The sequence below is a fragment of the Bubalus bubalis genome, chromosome 20, assembly GCF_019923935.1.
Source record: "Bubalus bubalis isolate 160015118507 breed Murrah chromosome 20, NDDB_SH_1, whole genome shotgun sequence".
NCBI lineage: Eukaryota > Metazoa > Chordata > Mammalia > Artiodactyla > Bovidae > Bubalus > Bubalus bubalis.
Genome location: NC_059176.1, coordinates 13,476,252 through 13,497,784, shown reverse-complemented (window position 1 = coordinate 13,497,784; position 21,533 = coordinate 13,476,252). Strand labels below are relative to the sequence as shown.

At 40.2% G+C, this 21,533-nt stretch overlaps 1 protein-coding gene and 1 long non-coding RNA gene across 7 annotated transcripts in view; one reads left to right on the top strand and one right to left on the bottom strand.

The window, feature by feature from the left end:
- Nucleotides 1-196: 196 nt before the first annotated feature.
- NDUFB1 lies at nt 197-8,264 on the bottom strand. Its single transcript, XR_328696.4, has 3 exons — nt 8,125-8,264; nt 1,264-1,408; nt 197-310 (listed from the first exon to the last, which is right to left on the bottom strand). It is a non-coding gene; the product is annotated as an NADH:ubiquinone oxidoreductase subunit B1 (long non-coding RNA).
- Nucleotides 8,265-8,459: 195 nt separating this feature from the next.
- The window catches only part of CPSF2 (cleavage and polyadenylation specific factor 2), a 32,026-nt gene continuing 18,952 nt past the window's right edge, over nt 8,460-21,533 (top strand). The window contains exons 1-8 of one of the 6 annotated variants that reach the window (XM_006071248.4): nt 9,298-9,520; nt 10,006-10,082; nt 11,855-11,910; nt 16,474-16,655; nt 17,741-17,900; nt 17,983-18,088; nt 19,098-19,227; nt 21,406-21,521. In XM_006071248.4, the coding sequence (XP_006071310.1) occupies nt 16,507-16,655; nt 17,741-17,900; nt 17,983-18,088; nt 19,098-19,227; nt 21,406-21,521 (661 nt within the window). In that variant the 5' untranslated portion in view covers nt 9,298-9,520; nt 10,006-10,082; nt 11,855-11,910; nt 16,474-16,506. Of the gene's footprint in view, nt 8,613-9,297; nt 9,521-10,005; nt 10,083-11,854; nt 11,917-16,473; nt 16,656-17,740; nt 17,901-17,982; nt 18,089-19,097; nt 19,228-21,405; nt 21,522-21,533 lie in introns of those variants that run through there. The other 5 variants (XM_006071244.4, XM_006071246.4, XM_006071242.4 and 2 more) reach the window with 5 other exon arrangements.

The following is a 21,533-nucleotide window of genomic DNA, read 5'->3' as shown; positions in this document are numbered from 1 at the left end:
GTCACTAAAATTTTTGGTTATTGATTTTAGCAAATAAAATCCTACCATAGTCTTTTTAGAGATCCATTGAAGCACAAGGTTTGAAAAAAATTTCTGAATAGTTGGGCTATGATTCGGTGACTATTTTTTAATCACTACGTCTGTTATTGAAATGGGAGAGATTATTTCAGCACAAAAAGGATCACACTTTAAATTCTTCAAATTAAATAATGAGTGTTTTTATTTCTCTTATAATTTAAAAAATGTGAACATTCTGTAATTCAGCTGCAGCCATTACTTCCAGGTGACTTCTTCATTAGGTTTCAATTCCCTGCATAGAAAGAAAAAAAAAGGAGAAGCAAAAGTGTAAAGAAAACTTTTATGAAAGGAATAAAAGGGAAAGTCATGAGACTATGAATTTGGTGTTTTATATTGTATTAAACTGACCCATTCAAAAATTTTTATTAGATTGAGAATATTCATTCTATTCTCTTGTGATTTTAAACCTTTTACCACCTCTTCAATTCCATTTTTCCAGATTAAACAACTGTAGTTTCTTTTTTTTTTTAACAACTGTAATTTCTCATTAGTCTATATGAAAGCAATTATCCTCTCAGTGACTTCATTTACTGTTTTAGACTCTTTCTAGCTCATTTAATCTGTCTCGAAATCCCTAACTGTGAACCTCCTCTATACACCTTCTGTGGCTGCTGCTCGATTCTCTTGTCCTGTGAGCCTCCTCCTTCCAGAAATCACAGCCAGTGGTGGATACCCTGTCTTGCTAACTCTAATCTGCTGCCAAATAAGCCATCTCCAGAGACACAATGGGACAAGGCGGCTGCCAGTTGCTATGTGATCACCCAACCATCCTGCCTAAAGCTCCTGAGGAGCGTTGCTTAGACCAGTGCCTCAAGCCATTAGTGCTGTTGATCTCAGCTACATCGTGGACTAAGTAAGACAGTATATGGTAATATATGTTAAAGCTGCATACAGAATAGGCTTTGATAAGATGGTATAAAACTGTTTCTACATTAAAATGTACCTTGAAATAAAAGACTTTCAAAGATCTGAAATAGCCTGTTCAGAAACTAAAGACTTGTTTACACTGCAAAAGTAATCATACTGCTTTATGTAAGGGCTAAACAACAAACAAGACTACAAAATAGTATTAGTAAATCCTCGGAGGAGTGGGAATTACCCCTTCTGTCTATTTTTGGCACAAATGATATTAAGAAGAGTACTTCCAAAAGCTGACTGTTGGTTTAAAAAAATACAAAAACTAACCTTTTATATAACAGACTCTTGTTCCGGAAGGCAGTTAGCTTTTCATCATTCTTCCTGTCTAGATAATATCCAAAGACAAATCCCATAGGGACAAGTACATGTACCCAGTGGTCACGCACAACCTGAAGTAAGTTCATCATGAACGCTATATAAAAAACAAACAAAAAAACCCCTGAAATATAGCCACTTTTGAAATATCTTTCAAATCACACCTGAAATAGGAAGATAGCTCTAAATATAGGAGATAGATCTTAAAAGCATAATAAGCCTCTTCAGAATGTAGTATATTACTTAAAAATCCACTTAATGAAGATTACATAGGTGACAATGAGTATGAAAATTACACTGCACTGAAGTCAATTTATTAATTTTATTTCAAGTTCCACCCGTGATCTGATATATCACAGGAATGGAGAGAGTATTTAAAAAATTCTACCTGCAAAAGCTGAGTATTTTCACCCTAGAGAATCCTAGGGATGGGGGAGCCTGGTGGGCTGCCGTCTATGGGGTCGCACAGAGTCGGACACCACTGAAGCGACTTAGCAGCAGCAGCAGAATTGATTTAAAACTTTTACACATGTAAAATATTTTTAGATTTAGCAGAGCTCACAATGTTAAAACTGATATAACAATAACATTGTCAGAAGCAGAATTCTTTAAAGCTATAATTATTGAACACTATTTTTCAAAACCGATTTTAGAAAGGAAATGAAAACATGAGAAATTTTTTTAAGAACCATACTGAATAATGTCACAGTAGATCTGAATATCAATTAAATAACTCTACAAAAGATATGGAGAGAAGGGAACTTACTCTTGTAGAATGACTACTAGGTACCAGAGCCATCAAATAGTCTAATATATAACATGAAGAATTATTACTCTTATTTTACAGATAAGAAAACAGTTTAGCCCAAATAGGTATTACATATAAAGCTGGAATTCAAACACAGGTTCATCCCAAAGGCCTGCTGCTGCTGCTAAGTCACTTCAGTCGTGTCCGATTCTGTGCGACCCCACAGACGGCAGCCCACCAGGCTCCCCCGTCCCTGGGATTCTCCAGGCAAGAACATTGGAGTGGGTTGCCATTTCCTTCTCCAAAGCATGAAAGTGAAAAGTGAAAGTAAAGCCGCTCAGCCGTGTCCAACTCTTCGACCCCACGGACTGCAGCCCACCAGGCTTCTCCATCCATGGGATTTTCCAGGCAAGAGTACTGGAGTGGGGTGCCATTGCCTTCTCTGTCCCAAAGGCCTAGATCCTTCTATTATATTGAAATGCCTCTCATAGAGACCCTTCCCCAAAGTGACATTGACATTTATGGTACTTAAGACTTACTAAGTTTTTAAGAGTTTCCAGGGCTCCCCTGGTGGTCTAGTGGTTAAGAATCTGCTTGCCAATGCAGGGTACACGGGTTCGATCTCTGGTTTGGGAAAATCCCACATGCCGCAGAGGGACTAAGCCTGTGTGCCGTAACTACTGAGCCCATGTGTTGCAACTACTAAAGCCTGTGTGCCAAGAGCCTGTGCTCTGCAACAAGAGAAGCCACCACACGGAGCAGCCTGTATACCGCAATGAAGAGTAGCCTCTGCTTGCCACAACTAGAGAAAGCCCACATGCACGACAAAGACCCGGTTTAAAAACAGTGTTTAAAGAGTTTCCAAAAGGCAGAAGAGGATGACATCTTTATGGAAGAACTAGAAGTCATCACATGGAAAATGAATCTGCACTAATTCAGTGGAAACATAGCTGAATCATCAATTTTCTGTAAAAATTTGGATCTAAAGATGAAATACATATGTATGCACATGAATCTATAATGAATAAATCCTATATAATGTCTGAGAAGACATGGCAATATCCCAGAAAGAGAATACATTACTGCTAATAAAAGGGCTTAGCTATGTTTGGGAATAATCTGTGCTTTCTAATCTTAGCACTCAACTGTGCTAGGATTATGTAGACTGGATTCCTGCCTCTCCTAAGAAACTGGTTCTCACACACATTCTAATTATTTCTCAAAGTTTACTCACTAGAGGTACTGGGTTAGGAAATAGACATGAAGTTAAAAGTCACACAACTATTATGCACTGCTTTCATAGAGTATAATATTACACAGCAGATTCCAGTCTGAATATCAGAGATCTAAGCAACATTACCTTATTCCTAGAAGGCGGTGGTTTTCTTAGCATTGTACCTCCCCTAAGTAACATTATTTGTATTCAGATCTTTAAGACCCATTTAATAAAACACTCAGGAACTTTTTGTGATTCTGATCAAGTTAGCCACTTGTTTTTTATAAACTTGAGCTAGTCAAGTATGGGAATAACAATGTGTACCTTAATCAAATTATGTAACCTGGAAAGCACTAACCTACAAAATACTAGAAAACATAGGTCTCTAGAGAAGTCCAGGGGTCATCTAGTCTTCCACCTGTCGTAAGTTTCTTAAGAGGTGTCAATTTTAACCCTCAGCACAGCTGACTGTTAGATAACCGTACCATCACTGACTGGACAGACAGGAATTTGAGCAAACTCCAGGAGATAGTGGCTTCCCTTGTGGCTCAGATGGTAAAGAATCTGCCTACAGTGTGAGAGACCTGGGTTTGATCCCTGGGTTGGGAAGATCTCCTGGAGAAAGGAAAGTGAAGAGGAGTTAAAGAGCCTCTTAATGAAAGTGAAAGAGGAGTGAAAAAGTTGGCTTAAAACTCAGCATTCAAAAAACTTAGATCATGGCATCTGGTCCCATCACTTCATGGCAAATAGATGGGGAAACAATGGAAGCAGTGACAGACTTTATTTTCTTGGACTCCAAAATCACTGCAGATGGTGACTACAGCCATGAAATTAAAAGATGCTTACTCCCTGGAAGAAAAGCTATGACCAATCTGCTACTGCTGCTGCTAAGTCTCTTCAGTCATGTCTGACTCTGTGCGACCCCATAGACGGCAGCCAACCAGGCTACGCCATCCCTGGGGTTCTCCAGGCAAGAACACTGGAGTGGGTTGCCACTGTTAACCAACCATGTCAACAATTTGACCAACCTAGACAGCATATTAAAAGGCAGAGACATTACTTTGACATTACTAGTCAAAGCTATGGTTTTCCAGCAGTCATGTATGGCTGTGAGAGTTGGACCATAAAGAAGGCTGAGCACCTAAGAATTGATACTTTTGAACTGTGGTGTTGGAGAAGACTCTTGAGAGTCCCTTGGACTGCAAGGAAATCCAACCAGTCAATCCTAAAGGAAATCAGTCCTGAATACTCATTGGAAGGACTGATGCTGAAGCTGAAGCTTCAATACTTTGGCCACCTGATGTGAAGAACTGACTCACTGGAAAAGACCCTGATGCTGGGAAAGACTAAAGGTGGGAGAAGGGGACGACAGAGGATCAGATGGTTGGATGGCATCACCGACTCAATGGATGTGGGTTTGAGCAAGCTCCGGGAGTTGGTGAGGACAGGGAAGCCTGGAGGGTTGCAGGCCATGGCGTCACAAAGAGTCAGACATGACTGAGTGACTCAACAACCAGGAGATAGTGAAGGATGGGGAACCCCCGTGTGCTGCAGCCCAGGGGGTTGCAAAGAGTTGGATACAACTTAGCAACTGAACACCACCACAACACTGAACCAACAAAAAAAGTAATTGCTGATTCTCGGTCCAAGACTTTAGCCCATGGCCACCTGTGGGCTAATGCCATTACTGTTTGCACTCTTCTAATAGGGCCAGCAATGGCACCCCACTCCAGTACTCTTGCCTGGAAAATCCCATGGACGGAGGAGCCTGGTGGGCTGCAGTCCATGGGGTTGCTAACAGTCGGACACGACTGAGTGACTTCCCTTTCACTTTTCACTTTCATGCATTGGAGAAGGAAATGGCAACCCACTCTAGTGTTCCTGCCTGAGAATCCCAGGGACGGTGGAGCCTGGTGGGCTGCCATCTATGGGGTCGCACAGAGTCGGACACAACTGAAGTGACTTAGCAGCAACAGGGCCAGCAGACATTTCTTTCTGCCTTTACCCTGACAAGAAAAGATGAACCACGCCCCACGGGCTCTTGCTTAATACAGATTCTCAAAGAGACTCTACAGATAAGGCAGTGAGAGTGACAGATAAAAGGATTCTGTACATTTAGAACCCAGAGTTGGAGTCAATCACCATGATGGACTTCCCTGATAGCTCAGTTGGTAAAGAATCCGCCTGCAATGTAGGAGACCCTGGTTCGATTCCTGGGTTGGGAAGATCCCCTGGAGAAGGGAAAGGCTACCCAATCCAGTATTCTGGAGAATTCCATGGACTGTAAAATCCGTGGGGTTGAAGAGTCGGACGTGACTGAGAAACTTCCACTTTCACCATGATGGAAGCGATTTCCATCCCTGAGAGAAAAATGGCAAATCTTACTCCCAGAGGCAATTGCACAGTCTACTACATAATGGGCTTTGGGACCAGCGACACTGAACATACAATTTGTCCTACATATGTCAGTGCAAGTGGATGACCTGGAAAGACAAAGATTGATGAACATAAAAAGTGAGCTAGATGTTTGGTAGAAACCAACATAATTCTGGAAAGCAATTATCCTTCAGTTAAAAAATAATTTTTTAAAGACAGTGAGCTCGAGTGATCCCCTTGAGAAGGGATAGGAGGAGGAGTGTAGACAGGTTCATGGTCACAGGCCCAAGACCATAAGATGGCTCTATTTAATGGACGAAGGGCAGTGAGCATCTGGGACAGTCTCTAATAAGACAAGTCTGCTGCTACTGCTGCTAAGTTGCTTAAGTCGTGTCCGACTCTGTGTGACCCCATAGACGGCAGCCCACCAGGCTCCGCTGTCCTTGGGATTCTCCAGGCCAGAACACTAGAGCGGGTTGCCATTTCCTCCAATGCATGAAAGTGAAGTCGCTCAGTCGTGTCTGACTGTTAGCGACCCCATGGACTGCAGCCTACCAGGCGCCTCCGTCCATGGGATTTTCCAGGCAAGAGTACTGGAGTGGGTCGCCACTGCCTTCTCCGAATGAGAGAAGTCTAGGTTTGGATAAAGAGTGACATCCACATGGGTGCCCTCAAAGGCACTATACATATTACTAGTGTCTTCTTTATATGAAGACTCTCAAGAAAAATTTTGCTTCTACTTCAGAACTGAGAGTAGCTATGGTATTCTTGAAAGAAAGAAAGAAAAAAAAAAAACTAAATGGTTTTTAATCTTCTTAACTCAGGGAATTGAATAACTGATCATGTATCCTCTGATGCCAAAATTATCCAAAATTTTCTCCCTACTTTAAAAAAAGCTGACTTTTAGAGCACTCTCTGTCAGGCATGGTTCTTAACTGCTTTTCATAATCTCCATTTCATGTAATTTTTATATTACTATACATGTATTAACTAATGCCATGTCCCCAGTGAAGCAGGAATACTTTTTTCAGATGAGGAAGTCCAGGGACAATCAAGTTGTCTAAGGTCACAGAAGCAGTAAGTGCCAGAACTGTGATTAATACCCAGGCAGTCTGGTTCCTTGGTCCATGCTCTTTATTCATGCTTTTCTGTCTTTTACAGTAAGTATAAAGGTCAACGTGTATATTAATCTTACTCTTGGCTTTATCTCATTTTCCCCACTCAAAGCATAATTTGAGATATTATAAGTGTCGTTCCAGACCACTGCAATAAAGCGAATATAGAGATAAAGTGAGTCACGAGAATTTTTTGGTTTCCCAGTGCATATAAAAGGTTGCGACACACCTTCAGTTTGTAAAAAGTGCATTATCTGTGAAGCACGATAAAATATTTGCCTTATTACCTTTTCTTTCAACCCAATTTTTCCCGCTTAACATCTATAAAGAAAATTGTATATGGTGTGATTTTTGTGAGTTCTCCTAAATTCACACAGGAAAAATATAGATGGTTAGACATTAGTCCTTACAGCAATTTATGTGTATTGATCCAAAGGGTCGACCTAACCTATAAAAAAATCAGTTCTGGATGGAAGGAGAAACTGAACTCTTTGAGGTCCAGAACCTCGACTGAATGACATGTACACTCTAGAAATCAAGAACGAAATTACTTTTTTAAAAACTACATTTTAAAAAAGTGTGTATTTGGGGCTTGGCGGCTCAGGAGGGTTTGAGGCTTAAAAGAGAGTAAGGTTAGTTTCCAATCCTGAATAACGAGGAAGACAGAACTCTGAAACTTGGACGAATCAGAAATGCTAGCGGAGAAGCTGGAGAAGGCAACAGCACCCCACTCCAGTCTTCTTGCCTGGAAAATCCCACGGACGGAGGAGCCTGGAGGGCTGCAGTCCATGGGGTCGCTAGGAGTCGGACACGACCGAGCGACTTCACTTTCCCTTTTCCCTTTCATGCACTGGAGAAGGAAATGGCAACCCACCACTCCAGTGTTCTTGCCTGGAGAATCCCAGGGATGGGGGAGCCTGGTGGGCTGCCGTCTATGGGGTCGCACAGAGACGGACACGACTGAAGCGACTTAGCAGCAGCAGCAGCAGCGAAGCTGCCCCTTCCAGGCTGTATAGCACGGGAGCTGTGATCCCTCAGTCTGGGAGCTTTGATCCCGGCCGGTTCGCCTCCAGTCCCATAACATCTAAAGATGTTTTCCAGTTAGGACAACCTCAGAATACCCTTTCCCAAAAGCGCCAGGCGGGAAGCATGAGCGCAGCCGCCCACCCGAAAGTCTGCTCCTTTCCTTTCTCGGTCTTCGCCCAGAAGCCTCAGGAAGCCGTCCCAGCCCCGAGGAGGCCCAGACCAGCCCAACCCCGGTGCACACGCCGCCGCCGAGCGCTTTCCTAGAGGTACACCCTCCCCGCCTGCACAACGGCGAGTCTCCCCGCTTCGACCGCTCTGGACCCCAGACCCACCTGCGGCCTCGGAGCCAACAACGACCCCACGACCAAGGACAGCGGCTAGCAGAGCCACTCGCGCCGGCGGAAGCGGCGGCCTCGGGACCCACCATTAGCCGCGTCCGGTCCGTGAGAGGGGTGGCTCCGGGAAATAATATTTCTTCTTCCTTTGACTGCTCGACTCTTCTCATATTTATTTTAGCTTCAACACGTTATGAACCCTTGAGAAGTGAAACTTCGGCCCCAGGTGACAAGACTCGGTGTAAGCGCCACCCTCTTCCTCCAGTTTTGTGCCCCCCCCGACCCCGGAAGATGGTATCACCCTGTGTCTCCCCGCCTCCGCGGGGTCGCCCTCAGTTTCAAAATGGCGGCGGCCATTGCGGGGCTTCTCCTGGCTGATCGTCACCGGCGCTGCTGAACCAACGTCAGCTTTTCTCGCTCTTGAACGTGGATTCGATTAGGGGGTTGGGAAGGGCAGTGGACCGCTTTGGGGCAGGACTGATGAGGCAAGTGGGGGCGGAAGAAAGCTGTGCGCCTTTGGATGGGGGAGGGGGCGTCTCGGCCCTCGGGGAGAGCCCGGCTCCGACTCCGCCCGGGTCTCTGCGCGGGGACGTGCCCCCCAGGGCTTCGGCTGCGACCGTCCGGGTCGTCCCCGGCGGAAATACTCATCTTGGAAAGACAGTGACTTCTCCGTGGATCCAAAGCTCCCGATCTTTAGTGGCAGTTCCTACGATTCACTCCCAAGCTCTCTTTTCCTCCTTTCTGCCGTTTTCCGCCTCCTTTTCAGTCTCGATGCTGGAGGAGTTAATCCGACACCAGCTTCGGTTCCTTAGCCTTTTGGCTAACTTGCTCAGCCCCCTTCCTCTGGGTCTTCCCGTTGTCTCGTACTGAGAGACCACGAAGCTACTGGGCACAAAATAGGTGTTCTTTTTAGTTAATCGACTCCACAGACCTTGAGGACGTTACCATGCTTTTGAAAACAGTCTCCGAAACCCCCCTCCCGAACCCTCCCCCTATCCCCGCATGGCCTTTGCGCGCTTCCGGCATCATCACTCTATATACATTCTCAGCGGTAAACAGGAGGTCAGAATAATTTTAACTCCGGCGGGTCTGGCTTCCTGTTACCAGGCAAACGTGCGTTATCAATTGCCCTGCTCTGATTTTTTTTTTTTTTTTTTTTTTTAATTTTAGAACCTCTTGGAGCCTTTTATGAAACTAGCGCTCTCCCGGAACTGACCAAGAGGAGACTTTTCTCACTCGAGCTCCAGAGCTAACCCAGACTCGTTTTCCCTTAGATTTTGCATGGTTCCCCTTTGTTGCCCTCAGCATATGCAGCCCTTATTGAGAACGAGTAGCTGTGACAGATATTTGAGGTGAAATGTTCAGCAATCCCCGCCCAGAAGGAATTTATATGGTGAGGATTCATTCCGTTCAGTACACATTTGTGTTGCTTTGAGCCCTGTGCTTGGCATTGGCGATAAAAAAAGATTCATTTTACTCTTTCCCCATTCATTTAACATCCATTCAACATATATTCTTTGAACATATATTCTTTGTGCCCACTTGTGTTAACTAAAAATGAAAAACATCGCCTGGAGACACCAAAATAGCTTTCAGTTGAACTGGGTCATTAAGGGTCAAAAGGAAAGTACTAAAATCAGGAAAAGGTCATCCCTGGATACAGTACAGAGATGCAGAGACTGGAGAAGTTTTGGCTTACTTAGGGAGAGCAGGAGAAAACAGCCTTGAGCATGCAGTGCAGGGGTGGTTGGTGAAGCAAAAGGGAGATTAAGGTAAACTTGGGAAGGACCTTGCTTGGAAAGCAAGGTCTTCAGACTTTCCAAGGAAGTATTTAGCTGAAAATCACAAGAAAGAGGCGCAAAGATATTTGTTTTTTAGGATGGTCGGTCTGATTGCTTTGTGGAGAATCAACTTGGAACAGAAAAACTAGATGAGAGAAAATTGCAGTTATTCAGGTAAGGCAATGGGTGCCTCTGCTGAGGCAGGAGAGTAAAGGATGTCAGAGAGACTTCTGAAATGCCAAATAGGGTTTAACTGATGGAAGCCAATTTGGTGGTCAGAGGGTGACTTAATTTTTAGTCTGGGAGATTAAGTGGTTGGTGATATCATTAAAATCAAGTCTAAGACATGAATGTAAAAATAGTATGATGTGAGCTTGCACCTTAGGAGTGGCAAAGCACAGTCCAAAGCATTGATTTGAGTCTAGACTTGGGCTATTACAGTAGACACTAGCTACCCGTAGCTGTTGTGCACTTGAAATTGTGGTTGGTTTGAATTGAGAGGTGTTGTAATCATAAAATACAATGAGTTAGTACCAAGACTCAGTAATGTCTTAATAATGACTACATGTTGAAATGATAATATTTTGGAAATATTGGGTTAAGTGAAATAAAATTAACTTCACAAACTTCAGTGTGACTGTGAAAAAATTTTAATTACGCTTGTGGCTTGCATGATATTTTTGTTGGACAGAGCTGTTCTAGTCTAGACTAATGATACAGGGATTAGTGAGGATGTTAGATTTGAGCTGGGCCTTTAGATGATGATAGATAGTGGGCAGCTTGCTGGCGCCCTCCGTTACCTGTTAAGGTATTCAGGTTTTGTTTTTTTAAACAGAAGCCTTCAGAGATTTTTCAGCAAGGGATCCTATTCAGGGGTGTTTTGGAAGATTAATCAGCAGTAAGGTTTATGTTGAGGTGAAGGAAGGAAAGGCTGCAGGCAAAGAGAAACTCTAAGGTGGTGAGACCCTGTGTAAGGGTGCTTGCAATATGAACGGAAAGAGAAGAATAAATGTACAAAAGCATTCCAAGGGGGAAATAATCAGGAGTTGCTAACAGTCTAATAGTCCAAGAAGTAAAGGAAGCAGTCGAACATGTAGAGTTTCAAGTCTTGGTTACTTAAATAACAACCAGTGAATTCTGTGTCATAGTTAAAAGGTACATGTGGGGCTAAACAAAGTTAGTCTCAAAATAGAACCAGTAAGTTTGAAAGGAGGAAGTGGGCTGCTAAATACTCTCCTTTTTTTTTTTTTAAATCTCCCTGCATTCTCTGTCTTCTTTATCTAATCAGTCATGTATACCAGCTAGTTTGTTATCTTACTTGATTACTGCTGCTGCTGCTAAGTCACTTCAGTCGTGTCCAACTCTGTGTGACCCCATAGACGTCAGCCCACCAGGCTCTCCTGCCCCTGGGATTCTCAGGCAAGAAAACTGGAGTGGGTTGCCATTTCCTTCTCCAATGCATGAAAGTGATGACCTTAAAATGTCTCTGTTGCCTCTTCTCTTTAGCAATTAAAATTAGGTCCAAAGTTTCCAAGGCCTTTCATTAGCTGACCTTTTTCTATTCATTAAAACTGTTTCATTTTTTTGCTTCCATGAAATTGTGCCAGGCTAGTATTGTTACTGGAAAGTTTTTGTTTTGTGCTTTTGATCATGTTTTTCCCTTGTTTTGAATACCTTTTCTCTTTATCTCTTTTTACCCATGGCCTACAAGTCCTTAATGAATAATGTAAGATCCCACCTCTTTTTTGATTTTCAATAACATAAATTAATGTCAGTTTTAAAAATCTTATTTCCAGGATTTTTTTTTAAAGGACCATATATTATTGTACTTGCTGCTATTCACTGTCTTTACCTTAGGAGAAGACATAGAAGTTAAACACCAAAATTAAAAACAGAAGTAAATCATTATACCACATTCATGAGACTCTTATTTCTTTATTTTTTAGATATATAAAGAAGTCTTCCTTTGAATTCATGGTGTTTCATCCCAAATACAACTGAGATACCAGTGAGTAAAGACTGTGTAATAAAGATACAGTTTTATTATAAACAATTATAATAAAAATATCTTTTCATGAAATTTCTTTTTCATGAAAAAGAAAATATCTATTTCATGAAATATCTTTTCATGCAATCTGGGTTTGTCTGCAAAAGTTATAAATGAGCTCATTTGGTTCTATCTGTAAGACACTTTGTATTTTCATGTCATAATCTAAATAAAGAAAGTGGGAGAGTAAAGTACATTTAAGTTGGAAAAGAGTTTCTCTTAGGCCATTATTATAATTGTGGTACACGGAGCTTTTTGACAGGGAGGATCCAAGTCCTATTTAAAAATGTATTTATAAACACGTTTCTTCAAATAGAGAATTAGTATCTTTGTATTTCTCATACCTTAAACATAGGAACACACTAAGTCAATGTATTTTTAATTTCAGTTTGTTTTAGCAACAGTGATTGTTAAACATCCACTGTGTAAGCCATGCTCATATGGTAAGGGTACAAACATAGATCAAACCTAGTCCTGTGTTCAGAGAGCTCTCCTCAAACCAAAGGAAGTGCATATAAATAGGTAGGTAGCTGTTCAGTTCAGTCGCTCAGTCGTGTCCGACTCTTGGCGACCCCATGGACTGCAGCAGGCCAGGCTTCCCTGTCCATCACCAATTCCCAGAGCTTACTCAAACTCTTGTCCATTGAGTCAGTGATGCCATCCAACCATCTCATCCTCTGTTTCGCCCAGTTTCCCCCTCAGTCAGTCTCTCCCATCAGGAAGCTTCCATAAGCCTCTTTTCCTTCTCCATCAGAGGGCAGACAGAATGAAAACCACAATCACAGACAACTAACCTATCTGATCACATGGACCACAGCTTTATCTAACTCAATAAAACTATGAGCCATGCTGTGTAGGGCCACCCAAGACGGATGGGTCATGGTGGAGAGTTCTAACAAAATGTGGTCCACTGGAGAAGGGAATGGCAAACCACTTCATTGTTCTTGCCTTGAGAACTCCGTGAACAGTATGAAAAGGCAGCTGTTAATGGTGTGGAAATAGCACTAAGCTCATTTAATACTAGCCATCCTCATTTATGCATTTAAGAAACACTTATTGACCACCACTATGTGTTAGGCACTGTAGGGGTGCTGGCATATAATTATAATCAAAATAGACAAAAGTCTCTAGTTTCATGGAGTCCTTATTTCTGGTGTAGGGGTTAAAAGGAGATAAGGGGTTGGAGAAAGTGAGCAAATAAGCAGCAAGTACAGGTGGATACTATGTATTTTGAAGAAAATAGAAGGAAAATACAAATTATAGGATATAACTGAGGTGGGGGTGGACTTTAGGGTGGTCAGAAAATGTCTCTGAAAGAATGAATTTGAGGTAGGGAAAACAGTAACTCAGACTAGTTAGAAATCTTGGTGACAGCAGAGATAGAAGGAAATATATGAGAAATTATGCTTGAGAAATATTATAGAGGTAAAAAGGCAGGATTTACTGATGGATTAGATGTGAAAAACAAGTAAAAGATCAAGGATGATGCCATCAGAAATCAGATGATCTTAAAGCTCTTAAGACTGTAAGATTACCTAGAGAGAAAAGAGAAAGTCCTGCAGAAAAGCACTGCCTCATGTAGAGACTGGGGGAGAAGGAGGAATTAATTAAGGAGCGTGAGGAATGGCCAGTTAGATATAAGGAAAATCAGGAGAGGGTTGACCCAGAGGAGCAGAGGAAGGTGTTTCTGGGAGGATGGAGCTGTTAATTTTGTTGAATGCTGCTACAGTTTCTAGTACGTTAGGACCACAGAAATATCCATTGGCTTCAGTTGTATAGAGGTTTGTCAGTGACCTTCATGAAAGCTTCTAGTGATATGGTGGAGAAAGACATCAGATTCAGTGATTTGAATGGGAGATAAGAAAATAGAGACAGGTCTGTGAACAAATATTCTGAGAAATTTTGTTGTGAGTGGAGAGCGTAGAAGTGATAAAGCAGTTGCAGGGGACTGTAGGATTGAGAGAGTGTTCTTTTAAGTTGAGAAATTCTAGAGTATCTTTGTATGCTAATGGGAATGGTACATTGGTGATTTATTGGTGATGCAGAAGGAGGGGATGACTGAAGAAGTTATGGAGAAGATAAACAGGAGTGGGGTTCAGAGCACACACACAGGATTGCCTTGAATGAGAGCTGGGCTATTTGTTCTGAATGATGGGAGACACAACAACGTATGTGCAGATAGGTTAATGTAATAGCTATGGTATTTGGAAAATGTGGAGTTACTGTCTAATTATTTTTGTCTTCTAATTGAGGAATGACGTGAGATTATCAACAGAGTAGGGTAGAGGGAAGGGTGCGTGATGCTTGAGCAGAGAAGAGATGTGAAATGATGGTCTCAGATGGAAAGTCAACCTACTAAGAAAAATCAGATTGGTAGGTAGGACATAGTGCCTATTTGAGATCTTTGGCCATGAATTTAAAGAGCAAATAGCATAGTTGTGTGATTGGCTTTTTCCCCCTCTGGCAGCATTGAGCTGCTAGAAAAGACAAGGTACATGATTGGAGTGAGAGAGGGTTAGGATTTTGCCAGACTTGTACAAAGAAGGACTAGAGCTGCAAAACACTTGAGTATTTGCAAAATAATCAAGATGGCTCGTGGATCCATATAACATGGTGTAACATGAGTGGAGACAGGAGGTGGTCATGGACAGTGAAAAAGTAGTCAGTAAATACAGTGAAGCCAAAGGGTTTTTGCAGTGGGAATTCTAGAGTAGGGATGGTGGGAGTGAGACAGGGAGATGGTTGAAAGGGCTGCAGTTTGCTGGTCATGATAAGGTCATGGTTGTGACTGGTGCCGGGTGGCTGAAGTGAAAAGAAGCCTATTGGAGTTGAGAAGGTCAAGGAGAGAAGAGGTCAGCAATGAAGCGCCTCAGAGGAAGACTGAGTCAGGAACGAAAGTCCTCCATTAATGTGAGACAGGAAAGGCTCACAGCGAGCAGGCTGGGCAGCATGAGTTCAGCGGGACTCGAGTGTTTCCAGAAGGAAGGAGAAGACATGGACTGGAGGCTGCAGTGATGATCAGGGAGCACATGTTTCCTGCTTTTGAGGTCAGGGAATCCAGGAGAAAAAAGGCCTCTTGAGAAGGCTGGAGGAGAAACAGTATCATTTGAGAAGAGCTATGTTTCTGTCAAGATTTGCAGATGAGGAAAACCTTCAGAGAAGAGGGTGAAGTTCTCGGTGACTGTAATGGTTCCAGGGGGAATACTGAAAGGATTTGGAAGGCAGAAGAGCTAGTGAATTGGTCCCACTAGGTGGACTCCGGTGATGATGGACAACCTCACAGTCTTGGGTCTTTGGCTGTGACCAAAGGATGGGAGATGTGGTGACAGTCTGTTAAGAAAGCTGGGCACTTTACCTTAATTTGTTGATATGACCTTGGGCAGATGTTGAAGGATCATCAGATGTGCAATGACCTTCTGTCTCTTTTTTTCACATAATAATAATTTTAATAATAGATGTTATAGAGTAACATTAACGGTAATGAAAAAGCACATTAATTAGAGGGAAGTCTAATAACTTAGAAAACTTTTGAGTCTTCCAACGTCCCCTTTTCTTCTAAGCACTCTAAGGATAAAGAACTGTGAATGAATAATTCTCTTACTTGCATAGTTAATCAGAAAAGGCAAATTTATTTTAAGAACCTAAGATCGGAAATCTTGCTGTGGAGTTGTGCTTTGCTAATGAATGTTTTTAATAACATCTGTATAGTAGCACACAATTCTAGGTCCTAAATCCCAACAGATGTTTTCATGTTGTATCTTCTTGAAATACGTAGTAAGTATCCCAACTGCATTCCATCAGATATGTTTTGAACACCTACTGTGTGTCAGATTCTCTTCAGGAAGTGCAAACTGTAAGGTACTACAGTCGTTTTCCAGTTGCTCACATTCCGGTGCAAGGCTTCTTAACAAAATTCCCTGAAAAATATGTGAATTGCTACATGTATATGGACCTTTTGTTTTTTTAAGGACTGAGGGGAGCAGGAAAGATCCATAGCTTTTTATCACATTGTCAAGCGGTCCTTTCTTTACGGACCATGGTTTGGCAGTGGAGAAGGACACATAAACTAATGGCAGTGTAATACAGTGTGCTCACTGCCATCCCAGAGCAAAGCAAAGCAGGAGCAAACGCACCTTGAAGAAGAAGCTCACTAGTTTAGTACACTACATTTACTTATTGAGAAACTTGGTAGTCTCCATTCTAGGTAATTTATACATTATTTGAAATCTTCCAACATCCTTTTAATGCATATATTTATATTCATATTTTATAGGATACCTAAGTGAGGGAAAATTTAGCTAACCTGCTCAGAACCATATAAGCATAGATTCAAATACGGGTCAGTCTGATTCCAAAACCTGCTACTTTTCATCAAACCACATTGGGGTGGGCCACTGAAGGACTTATACAGGAGGGTGTAAGATTATGTTTGTACCTTCACACTTAGCAATGATGGAAATAGGTCTTTAAAATGACTCTGCTTTTATGTTTAACTGTTGTTTTTATTTCTGTTGAAAGAACATTTTGGATTGTTGTTGTTGGACCGAAAAAATGACATCTATTATCAAATTAACTACCCTTTCTGGGGTCCAAGAAGAATCTGCTCTTTGCTATCTTCTCCAAGTCGACGAGTTTAGATTTTTATTGGACTGTGGCTGGGATGAGCACTTTTCTATGGATATTATCGATTCCCTGAGGAAGTAAGTTACTGTTAATATGTCTACACTTTGAGTAAATCAGCTTCTCTTTTCTACGCTGTAATACTATTTTGATGTTACACAGTGTTTTCTGTTTTGCTCTAAAATTTTAGTTGAGAGTAAAACAGTTTTATTTAAACTGAAGAACCAAATAATGACTTTTTATTTGCGTAGTTTTGATTGACTTGTAAGCTGTGTTTATTGAATGTCAGCAAAATCTTAAGTTAATTGTTACTTGATCAATGGATCTCAGTAGAAATTTTTGCACCCTAATTTTAGAAAAGAGCAAAATTAAGTTTATAAGAATTTGAAGAGAGGAAAACTGTACTTGTAAAAGTTCTTCAGTCAGATCAAATTAGCTTATTTTCTTTTAATCTTTTGATGCTTAGACATTTGAGAATTGGTGCTTAGAATAAAGCCCATGAGATTCAAAAGGATCTAATCCATCAAAGAAAAATTTAGTTGTGTTAGCAGTATTGTACTAATTATGGAATGAACGAGAACTTAAATATTGAAGAAACTTAGAACTTATAGCAAAAAAATTTTTTCTTATTTCTTTTGTTAATGAGAATATATTATTCATTGACTAAAGTTACACTATCATGAATATACTGTCAGTCATTATGCTAAAAAGCTGAGACAAAAATCCATAATAAATATGTGGCCTTTTAAATGTCCTTTTCTTAACAATTTCTTAAATCCTGAGTTCTTGAGCTTTAATAGTATATCAGATAGCCTCTTGAAATCAGTTTATGTGTGGTGTCTACTGTTTCCCTTCCTTTTTTTAAAAAACGTGTCTAGACACTATATATTTACGTGCAACTCATACCACAGTTTTGATCTCTATGAGGACAGGGGTAGTACTAATTGAAATTCATAGGTAATGTAATTTTAGCTCTCAGTTGAGCATGGGGTCTCAAAGAGTCAGACATGACTGAGAGATTTCACTTTCACTTTCGCTCTTTTACCCCATCATACTCTTCAGCTCAGAATACTGAGAGGAATCAGAACCGGCAAATTAATTTTGAGTATCCTGCCTGTTCCTTTAGGAACAAGACTCAGTAATAGTCATCTTGCTTGTGTTCTAGGCATGTTCACCAGATCGATGCGGTCTTGTTGTCTCATCCCGACCCTCTCCATCTTGGCGCCCTCCCCTATGCTGTTGGAAAGTTGGGCCTGAACTGTGCCATCTATGCAACCATTCCCGTTTATAAAATGGGACAGATGTTCATGTATGACCTTTATCAGGTAATTTAAACAATTAAAAAACAACTGTTTTAACACCCTTGCAGTGATCATTTTTAACCTTTTATTTGTATTTTTTTTTTAGTCCCGACACAATACAGAAGATTTTACACTCTTTACCCTAGATGATGTGGATGCAGCCTTTGATAAGATACAACAGTTAAAATTCTCTCAGATTGTGAATTTGAAAGGTAAAGCATGTTTCCAGTAGCAAATAATTGGACAAATGGTGTTTGAACTACTGAAAAGTACAAGGGAAATTTGTAGTAAACATTATAGGCACTATTGTCTGAAGAATAAAAAATTAGCATTTTTTCAGAGGGAACTGTGAACTTCCCCAAAATCATCTGAATTTTAAAATATTCCAGGCTAAGTTCTAATACAATGTAACAGCTCAGGCCTCCTTTTCACGTTTAATTTAGGAAGACTTACTTAGTGATTACTGTATATAGTGCACAGAGGTAACATGGTCAGACTCTCTTCCAAAGCGCTCACAGTGACGTTGAGGAGAAAAAGTAGCTCAGATGACTAAATGGAGTGAGGGAAGTAAATGAAGTGCTGGGGCAGCACAGAGTAGAACATGACTGAATGCTAGAATTGAACGTGAAAAAAGTTTGTCATTTAATTAGGACAGGAAGTCATATATATATATATATATACATATATATATGTCCCTAAATATATATTTATCATCTGTAGAGACAACTATTTAAATATTTTCATAAATATGATACCATAAATATGAAAAAATGGTGCACAAATGGACTCTGAAGTTTAGCCAGGAAGTAACAGCAGTTTGGCTGGTACTTAGTTTTCTATAGGATATATTCTTTACCATAATGAGATTTGAATTGTCAATTTAGAGATTAGTGAAGATGGAAACACTTCATAATTTATGTGCGCGATATGAATAGTAAAGTTTATTAGTTCATACTAAGTTATTGAATAGTAGTGGCAATCTCTAGCCTTTTATTTTTCAACAAATATTATGCACGGATGCATAATAAAATTATAAGTGTGCCTCCATGAAGGTATGACTGGGGGACTGGAGGGTGAGACTTGCATTTCACTGTATGCCTTTTTACTTTGGAATTTTGTATCATTGTACATGTTACTTATTAAAGAATAGCTAATAATAAATAACTTTTCTTTAGACTTATAATAAGAAATCTAAGTATTGTCATTATCTTGTTGACCTAGGCAAAGGACATGGCTTGTCTATCACACCTCTGCCAGCTGGTCATATGATAGGTGGAACAATATGGAAAATAGTCAAAGATGGAGAAGAAGAAATTGTTTATGCAGTTGACTTCAACCACAAGAGGGAGATGTAGGTATATCAAGATAAAAGCTAATGGAAATGCTGGTCTTGCTTCATTGTTTGGAGGGAAATTTAAAAACAGTTTTCTTTAAACTAGAAATCTAGAGCAATTTAAAAGTACCAAGTAATGAATGTTTTCAAAGTTACTTAAATTATTTGCATTGTAAGGAAAAAGTTTGATATGAGATAAAAGATACTGTTTTGAAATTTACATGCAAATATCTACTCTATAAAAGAAGTATCTCTCTGGAGATGTTGCATAGGAGATTAATTTTTATGCATCAAATTATATTTTATATATTCTTGACTTGTTATTTAGAGGAACTTTGCAGGTGTTTTTTTTTTTAATTTTTGATAAAATTCATTAATACCATCTAATATAATGATTTAAAGTCAGACTTCCTTTAGAAGAGTGGGTAGCCTATCCCTTCTCCAGTGGATCTTCCCGACCCAGGAATTGAACTGGAGTCTCCTGCATTGCAGGTGGATTCTTTATCAACTGAGCTATCAGGGAAGTCAACTTAAAAGGGGACACAATAGTTTCATTTGAAAACTTCATTTTGTACTTACAGCATTTCTGTAAGATTGTTTTGGTTTCTTTTGTAATTTTTGTGCATTAAGTACATAACTTTTGTATTAGTATATAGTATCCTTAAGATCTTTTATATCATATTAAGAAACATTTAAGACTAATATGTTGAATTTTAGGCTCTTGTAATTACAGGTTAATGAGAAAAGACAGGTATTTGAGTGAATGATATTCAAACATTTTGGGAAAAACCTCATTTTATGTCTTTTTTATCACTTAATAAGATAAATTTCAGGTGGATTAGAATTAAATAGAAAAGGAAACAATACTGGTGAGTCTGATCTCTTGATTTGGAAGACTTCAGTAAGCAGAAAGGAAATGGACCAAGTTATAAAGAAAGACTCTGCTTCATTTGATTACATATACGTTCAAAATGTCTGAAACAATAAACTAAGTCAGGGCTTCCCTGGTGGCTCAGTGTAAAGAATCCGCCTGCCAATTAGGAGACACAGGGTCAATCCCTGATTCGGGAAGATCCCACAGGCCACGGAGCAACTAAGCCCGTGCACCACAACTGTTGAGCCTGTGCTCTAGAGCCCAGGAGCTGCAACTACTGAGCCCACTTCTCGCAGCTACTGAAGCTCATGTGCCCTGGAGCCCGTGCTCCGCAGCGAGGAGAAGCCATAGCAGTGAGAACCTGTGCACTGCAATTAGAGTGGCCCCCACTCCCCGCAACTAGAGGAAGAAGGCCCGTGCAACAGTGAAGACCCGGCAGAGCCGAAAATAAATAAATAAATAATTTTAAAAAGACCTAAATTAAAAGACCTATAAACTAGGGAAAATATTTCCATAAAGTTGATCCAAGACTTATTTATAAGACCAGGTATTAATCAATCAGAAAGATACCAGTTGCAAATGGACAAAAGTTATAAAGTCAAAAAAGAGAAAATGTAAATGATAATGATTTTTTAAAATTAAATACCATTAAAATTGCTTTTAAATGGTAATGTTCTTCTGGGAATTATTTCATGAGTTGGTCATTATTTCTGGTTGAACCTTTCTGGAAAAGGGAGAGCTTTCTCAAAAGGGTCAAACCTTTCTGGAAAGCCATTTAGCAATATTGTATATTTTAGTAAAAACATTTCTAGGAATGTATCCTGAAGAAACAATTAGAAATGCAACAGAAGCTTTTTGCAAAAGTTTTCTTTGAGAGATTATTTATAATGACAAAAAAAAGTAACCTAAATATCAATAAAGGGAAATGACCAAATATTTATTGTACAAACACACAGAAAGCTTTTACAATTATTAAAAATTAGATTTAGAAAATGGTTTTAATGTCATGGGAGAAAACTAGGGTATAAACTGGATATATAATCGTCTACATGAGATACCACTTTAGTAAAATACATACACAGATATATGCATAGAGAAATATGTACTTAGAAGGATATACACCAAAATACTGTGGCGATTATCTTTGGGTGATGGTATTCTGGAAGAGCTTAGTTTTCCTTTTCTGAATTTACTAGATTTTCTTATCAGTGAGCATGTAAGGTTTGTTTAAAAAAAGGTTTGTTTGTTTGTTTTTTTGGTAAGAAAAGCTGTTGTTTATTTGAAGTGATACAAAGTATTCCTGTTCTTCAACTTCCTTATAGCCACTTAAATGGATGTTCCCTGGAAATGCTAAGCAGACCCTCCTTACTTATCACAGACTCATTTAATGCTACTTATGTGCAGCCCAGGAGAAAACAAAGAGACGAGCAGCTTCTGAGTATGTATTGCT